The sequence below is a fragment of the Momordica charantia genome (genome assembly GCF_013281855.1).
Source record: "Momordica charantia cultivar OHB3-1 chromosome 6 unlocalized genomic scaffold, Mcharantia_2.0 BLBB01000006.1, whole genome shotgun sequence".
Taxonomy (NCBI): Eukaryota; Viridiplantae; Streptophyta; class Magnoliopsida; order Cucurbitales; family Cucurbitaceae; genus Momordica; species Momordica charantia.
The window spans coordinates 25,630,643-25,639,073 of NW_028275164.1; the positions used below are offsets into that span (position 1 = coordinate 25,630,643).

General features: G+C 33.1%; 1 protein-coding gene across 4 annotated transcripts; it reads right to left on the bottom strand.

Moving 5' to 3' along the window:
- Positions 1 to 774: 774 nt before the first annotated feature.
- Positions 775 to 5,053, bottom strand: LOC111015334 (Galactose oxidase/kelch repeat superfamily protein). 4 transcript variants are annotated; one of them, XM_088125431.1, is made up of 4 exons: positions 4,917 to 5,053; positions 4,629 to 4,731; positions 3,916 to 4,033; positions 775 to 2,066 (listed from the first exon to the last, which is right to left on the bottom strand). In XM_088125431.1, the coding sequence occupies exon 4, from the start codon at positions 1,994 to 1,996 to the stop codon at positions 959 to 961; it is 1,038 nt and encodes a 345-aa protein (XP_087981557.1). In that variant the 5' UTR covers positions 1,997 to 2,066; positions 3,916 to 4,033; positions 4,629 to 4,731; positions 4,917 to 5,053; the 3' UTR covers positions 775 to 958. The 4 variants fall into 4 exon arrangements, with proteins under 4 accessions (XP_087981557.1, XP_087981556.1, XP_022146023.1 ...); XM_088125430.1 differs by having other exon boundaries at positions 3,916 to 4,214; XM_022290331.2 differs by lacking the exon at positions 3,916 to 4,033.
- Between the last annotated feature and the right edge of the window lie 3,378 nt (positions 5,054 to 8,431).

Sequence of the window (8,431 nt, forward strand, 5' to 3'; positions counted from 1 at the left end):
TAAAGAAAAGAATATGATTGGAATATTACAAAATCAAGTTTTATACTGCCTTAAGCCAACCTGTGTTTTATGATATTTATAATATCGATTTTCCTGATGTAGTCAGAACTTCAACCATAAATTTTTATGTTTGAACAAAGTGACGGTGTTCTTAACTTGATAAACAAAAGAAAATCTTTGTTTGTGCCTATCTGTACGTGCCTTTGATAGTTACATTGCAATGCGATGACTTAGTATAGATATCAATATAATATTTGATTAGTGATTGCAAATAAATGTAATCCAATCACGTCATTGTTTGATTACCGTTTAATTTTTTTAATCAATGGCTTAAGTTGTAAGTTGTTTTTATTTACAAGTTGCCACGATACGTGGAGGTGCAGAGGGAAGTTTTTGGCAAACAAAGTACAAAGTGAAAAGAACGATGTCGTTTTCTGTAGATAAGCTTGTACATTGTGATCTTCCAAGACACGTAGGAGTGATTTTTTTTGCATAACCAAAAATATTGTTATTGTAGTGGTTTTTCTCATCTTCTGAGGGAACAATCAAACAATGGTTATCTTCTTTTTAAGACCATTCCGATCCACGTGGCCTCTTCCTTCTTTTTAAGTAATTCAATTAGTCCACCTCACTACTAATCCTGTGACACGTCATCCTCTTTCTTCTTTTTATAAACTTCAGAAAGGATAAGAACACCACCCTTGGTTCTTATATCACTCTCCCCTCAACTCCACTCCACAACGGGTTTGTTTTCTATCAGTTTTCTTAGGCATATAGAAAAAAAGTTCACTTGTTGAAGATATAAATATTAGACATAAAATATTCCTACTCCCAGAATAAACATCAAAGACCAAAGATTACAAAAAGAGGCAGCCACCAGAAATGCCAATACGAGGGATTCAACAGCCAAACACAATTCAATGACAAGGCAGCAAGCAACACAATAACGAATGGGGTCCTAAATTCTCAACTCAGCACATCCCCGAATCGCCCCACGGCATCTTGTCATTGGAGCTGCATGTCGCCATGTAGGCCTCTCACCTGCTGTTGTCAATATGTCAACATCAGACGTTGGTTTGATGTCCCAATTCAAACGGTCGGGACCGATATCCCCTCCAATCACATAAATTTCATCTCTCAAACCGATCATCGCAAACCCAATTCGTTGACGAAACTCGGATGCTGAAATAACCACTTTCCTCACTTCTTTGTCATGCTTGAATATTAGTCCATGACTCATCACATAAAGTGAGTCCTGGACAACAACCATTGGACCTTGGAGCCAACCATAATCCTCAACTCTCCATCCAGGCCGCACATTGTCGAAAATTTGCACTGTCGACAATCCCTTGTGCAAGACGTGCAACTTCCCTCCAATCACTGCCCCTGTGCAAGCAGAATTGTGAGTATGGTGTAAATCAGGCAGTGGAATCCAAACATCTTTATCAGGATCGTACACTTCTGCCTGAGAAATCGATTTTCTGCAGCTTGTGAAACCACCTGCAACAACAATCTTTCCACCCAAAACACAGCATGCAAACATGGCACGTGCTACAAGCATCGGTGCTCGTTGCGACCACTTATGTATTACAGGATCATATGACCACACCTCATTGGTTGCGAAGTTCCTATCTTGATCACCAGTTAATGGATCAACAGCATCACTTCCACCACCGACCACAAACAACTTTCCAGCAGTGGAGACAGCACCAAAGTGTGCAAGATGCCTAATCTTTGATGGAAATACAGGAAGAGTTATCCAAAGGTCTCTGAGGGGGTCATAGAGCTGCCATAGATTCTCAGGTTCAAATGCGCACACACATAATAGATTTTCTGATGATCCAATCTCCCGTCGAACTCTAAACAGTTCAGCACTACGAATGGCAGCTTTCCAGGAGTGAGAAACAAGCTCCAACGTCTGATATAGATGGAAGGGGACACGTGCAAGGCACCTGAGGGCAACAGCGTCTGGGAGACCGTCAATCAATTCAGACATAATAATCAATTTTCATTCGTTTCAGATGATTATCCAGGACAGACTGTTTCTTATTCAGGCAGCAAGTAATCTGAGATGACAAGAACAATGTTTAGAGAACCAATTATTACATTCTCTTAGACTGAGCAAAATGAAAGAATCACTATCCAACATTAGGTAACATTTTAGAAGATGAAAAGAAAGCATCTTTTAGCATACACAATGACAATATGGATACAAACAGCAGCGCCAAACATAACCAAACCATCGCATGCTCTAGGAGAAAAATTACTGCATGTTATCTCATGCATACATGTAACTGATTAGAGAGAAATCTCCATCCTTCCTGATAACCAGAAAGTCCTTTCTGATAAAATGATATCCAAAAACTAATATTTGAATTTTAAACTCATAAATGACATTCATGATACAGCACAGTGATGGATGTACTCTTACGATATGGTTTCTATGAACAGAGTTATTATGAGAGGCAATTAGTTCAGATTGTAAATAATAGTTGGATATAAATTCAAAAACTAAAAAGGTAAGTCTTAACCATCCAGAAAAAGGCAAAACTGTTTGAATCAACAAGCATATGGGGGAAAAGGTGGATAGTAATGATAAATGATACAATCAATATTCAAATCTCAAATGAAAACTCCATTTCTAATATTATAGAATTAACCAATAAACCGCCAACAATCAGAGAAAAGCAATCCCAGTTACAATGGGGCGTTCCTTTTCCTGATTAAAGACATTCGGAAAAATAAGGAGAAAAGACACAAGAAGATTCCCAAGGAAATACATGGTACAGAGTTCCTAGTACTCACGTTTACCTCTTAACCTGTAAAAGCTACACAAAAAATCTGCAGAAAAACTAAACTTGTCCACATGTTTTAGCTACCAAGTCCATAGAATAAATATAATCTATGGTACTTCAATTAATGAATGTCTGTACTGACAAAGATTAGTTAAGTCAATAAGATTAGAATTGTGAAAACAAAATGTAAGGCTACGGACCAGAATAATAAGAGATTAGTGTGAAGACATGAAAGACCAAATTTAACAAAGGACAAGGTGTTGAATTCGCAATTTAGAAGCTGTAATGAGCATAGGATTTTATACCCTAATTCTCTAACACTTCCATCAATAGCTCTAGCCCCATAAGGTTTTTATCGTTCGTATTTCAAGTCAATAAACATTCCCAAATGTGGAAAAATGATAAAGAACTGGACATAAGAAAAACTATAAAGGGATGTATCTTTGAGACCTTACATCTTAATGGAAGTTGAAAAATGTTTCTTTATCAGATGATATCATTCTAGCAACTTGTATCCACTACCCCCCCGCCAAACTCTTCCAAGATGGAAGGTTTCTTTGATTCTAGGAACGGAATCAGAATCCTCAATGGTGTAATTATATTGGAGTTCCCAGTTCACGGTTGAAACTAAAAGATACACATTTTACAAATAAAAGAACTTCAAAGAACCCTTCAAATCAAGCATACTGTACACGCGTAAAGGCCACGATGAGACCAAAGTTGCCTTTGTATGACTAAGAAAACTAATGAAGATTGAGGCAAATTGAATGAAGAAGACTTCACCTACTCTCCTACTTATTTCGAACAACGGGAGCAAGAATTTCTGTTTCTTCAATGTAATTGAAATATTTTTGTCAGCTTTTGTTAGTCTACTTCAATAATGTATGAAGAAAAATAGTATAACGTTCCAAAACATGGCAACTCCTATAGAAGAGAAAACCTGGATACAATCACTCAACACGACATGATTATGAAATTATTACTTGGGATGTTAGGAAATCCACAGTTTTCCAGAAAGTCTGTTTGAAGGTTCCAGGAAAATCAATGTACAAACCCTTGGCCTTCGTGCTGAAATAAATAAATATATAAGAAAAGGAAAAAGAAGAGGACTAAATAAAACCTCAGGTCTTCAATATCGACTAGAGAATCAAGCTTGGATTTGCCGGCTAGGAACTGACCATCGGATTAATAGGGGAGCTCATTGGGCTGGTCCTGATGCCACTCAAGGCAGGAGATTTCTGATAAAAACTCTCATACTCAATCTAAGATTAGAACTCAAAAACAGAATAAAGTATTCACTTAAATGACTCGTATTGATAATGCGGTTACGAGCCCCGTCTATTGTGCATGATCCTGGTTCCCTGCACCTAAACTGCCTCAATAGCTTCAAACTTCAAGGCTATATCCGCATGAATTTAACTGTTCCAACTCGAAAATCAAGGAAATTCTAGCCAACAACCTAACGTATGCAAATCAATTCATACCCATCATCTAATCCCTATATAATCACAAATTCTTCCAAAACCTGAGATTTATGGAGGGGGAAAAAGAGAAAACCCCAACTGAACTCTAAATCGTATTATTCACTCAAACATCCGGAAACCAAGGCAGAAAGGGGGAAGACGAGAATAAAATACATCAGAAATTTGCATTCGAAGTTAAACCGGTCTCAAATTCAACAGAAGAAAAGTGGGTTATAAAGAACGCCGTGATTCAAACAAGAAAATTCAAGAATTGTCGAGTAAAAAGGAAATTTTGCAAAATGGGTCTAAATTGTATTGAGTCAGCATTGTACACGAACAAGAAAGAAAGAAAAAGAAATAGTAATTATACCTGGGAGAAATAACCCACGAAAGAAGGAGAAATTTGTGCTCTGTTGCTCAGATTGCATTTAAAGAGAAGGACATAAAAGGGTAGCGTTGGATTGCTATAAGCCCTGGGAGGGTGAAAGAAAAAGCGGAGTCAGAAAAACAAAAGGGAAGAAGAAAAGAAACGGATGCTTATGATGGTGTGTGTTCAAGGTAAGTTGTAAGTTGTAAGTCGTAAGTCGTAGGAGCGTTGGGAGATTGGAAAATTGAATCCAGGTTTTGGAATTTTCAATTACATTCAACTTACGCTTACCCTAAACAGAATGGGCGCTTGGAGAATTCGGATATTCCCCAATTCTTCCAATTTCATTTCTTCCTATCCAAGTTGACACATACTATGCACCAAACCTGGCCTTAACCTCCTAAATAAATAATATTATTCATTTTCATTTATGCAATACATATAATTCATGGATTTGTTTCATTGTCTCTCATTAGAATTATATAATTTCAGTTGTTTTCTTTCTAATGCAACATATCGAGGTGGAGATTCAAACTCACGATGTTTTGCTTGAAAATAGGTGTCGAGCTATACTTAACTAATTTGAGTTTTAGTTGTTATGTTACCGATCTTTTTAACATGTCAATAGCTTTTTTATTCTACTTTCACTCTTTTTTTTTTTAAGTACTACTTCCATTCTAATTATTGAGTAGGAAATATATGCTTTGAATCTATGAAAAACAAACATCATGATCAAAATTATTTTTAATAATAAAAAAAACTTATATATGTCAATAAAAGTGTTGATGCAAACTATGTGAAATCAGTTTTTAATATAAAAACAAGGTAAACTTGAGATGGTTGCAGATCTGAAAATAATTCAATCGATTAAGGCACTTATTTCTGACTAAAAGACCGTGAATTTGAATATTTACTCCTATATGTTGTACTAAAAAAATTTGAGTTAGAAAATATTTTTTATCCCTGTACTTTTATTGAAGTAACGATTTAATCCCTACATTTTAGTTTATAACGATTTAGTCCTCGTACTTTTATATTGGTAGTAATTTAATCTCTGAACTTTAGTTTGTAACAATTTAATAGTTTAGAATTTGTAATAATTTAGTCTCTATTGTAAAATTTGTTTGTCAAGTATTATATATGTAGACTAATAAACTGATGAAAAACTAAATGTATATATAAATTACAAAGACCAAATCGTTATATCATAAAAATCAACACTTAATTTTGATGAGATTTTTTACGGTAGGAACTAGATTATTTCAAATTTTAAATTATATGGACTAAATTGTTACGTAATAAAATATAGGGATTAAATTGTTGTCAATTTAAAAGTATAATGACTATTGTTACAAACTAAAATTTAAGAATTAAATTGTTAATTTCAAAAATTTTAATAATCAAATATTTTCTTTAACCACAAGTTTGAGATTGTTCTGTTAGATTTAAAATGGTCCCAGACTTTTCAAATCGGGATCTTGCGCCTATACAACAAATAGTACAATTTTAAATTGTTTTTGTTCTCAAACTTAATATTACAATTTGGTAACTCTAGTCAGGATTTTAAATATTGATGTCGATAGAGATATCGATGTCTCAATTTCATGGAATTATCGATGAAAATATCGATAGAATGTAAATGTCGATATCAATGAATATTTCTGAAAATGTCATAAAAATAAAAATAAAATCATAAAAAATATTTAAATTAACAAATAAGCCTCTCAAGGTTTTTGAATAAGTTGTACATGATTAATATTATTACGTCTATAACCTTGATATTTTGTTGATATTTTTTGTATTTTGTCAATTTTTTTTTGGAATAGTATGAAATAATGTCGATGTACTCTTGATCATGTTCATGTCAAATTTATAGATACATGAAAATTCCGAAATTTTTGTACAACGATGAATGTGAATATAAAAATTTGATCCTCCAACCTCAAAATAAAATTAACTTTATATATGAGATAGCCTGTAATTTTATGAGTTATGATCTCTACTTGCATCATATTGATATTGAATTTCTATATTTGTATGAATATTTCTCGTCCCTTATAGAAACTAGCAAGAAGCACGTGTGATGCACGTGGAACTCAAAAGTTTTATTTTCAAGTACAAAAAAATTAATTAAAAAAAGTGATAAATTATAACATAACCTAATTTTATAAAATTGAAGAGGTTGGTTTCAACATTTTATTATTATTATATGAATATTTTAGGTATTCGTATTATATTATATTAATTTTAATTAATACAAAATATTGATTTAAACATGTCTTATGTTCATTTATTTATGGTACCTTTTACGATTCCTAATTATTTATTTATGTGAATATTTTAGATAATTCTTTTTTTTTCATATGAATATTTTTCTATTGAAATTTAAATCAATACATACGATGTTGCATGAATGCTGAACTACGTATTATATTTTATCATGATTTTTTATAAAAAATATTTTATCGGGATTAATTACAATTCTTCATTTATCGTCAGAAAATATCATAATATATTATTTACTTACAATTTTTTTTGTAATTATAATTTAAAAATAAAGGATAATTAATTATTCAACAAAATTGAAACTCAATTTAAACATGTTAATGAAATTAATAATTGTTTTATATAATACAATACATTGGACTTTATTTCTAAATTAGAAGTGGGAAAGTTACTTAATAATTACCTACTATAGTTCTCACCTATTTTTACCTATACCGACCCATATTATCATATGTAGCTCAACCATAAACTTCAGCTAATAACAAAGCCCGACTACAAGGATTTTGTATTTCTAAACCTAAATGCACAAATTATAGAATCCTATTTTTCTCTCCTCTCCCTTCACGCGTGTATCGCCTTTCACTATATGTCGTCTTCTTCTATCCAGTACTGCTACTGTCTCAACAGCTTTCTCCTTCTGGCTCGCCACTACCATTCCCTCTCTCGATCGCACCCCTAGCATACAAGTTTAAAGCAACAACATTTTGCGACCTCGACTACAACTGTTATGCCCTCTGTCTTCCCTGTAACGACTTCTACTATGCCCTTTGGTTAAGTATGGTGAGAACGAAAATCTCACTCGCAAGTTTTTTAGTGCTCTCCCCTTTGCATTTTGTATTTATCTCACCCACTATGTATATATATATCTCTCGAAAAGATGAAGAAGATGAAAGAGTTTTTAGAAGTTAAATGGAATAAAGATAATAGAGCATTAATGATCTTCTAATTATAGTCTTGATTCATAGTATACGGCAAAATTGAAATAGGAAGATGAAACACTAAAAGATATTATGGCATAAATGAAGGGAGAGGGGAATTTAGAGGGGTGGGATCGTGAGAGAGAGAAGAGAGAAATGGAGAGAGAGAAAATTTGTATTTAAATTACACAATTACAATCAAAAGAATAGTGAAAAGAGTTAAAATGAGAGGGTAAAAATGGAACACAAAGTTTCTCCTAATAGTGGCTTTTATATATACTATAGATATAGATTTGTTTAAGGTAAAATTAGGCAAGAATACTCTTCAAAACACATCTTGTGTTAAAAAGAAAAAAATGTTCCATGTTTATGCTTTTTAGTTATATTCATATTCAATTATCAACGTGAATATAACTCAATTGGTTAAGTCATTTGACACTTATCTCCAATCAAAAGATTGTTAAAAATTAGTGCAAATTTATGTTAGTGCTTGAGAATTTTTAATTAGTTAATGGATTAGTGGGTAGTTGCTTTCATACATGTTAGAAGTAGTGGTGAGTGGATGTAAACTTGAGGAGAAAGTTTGGGCATAATGGTTTAGTG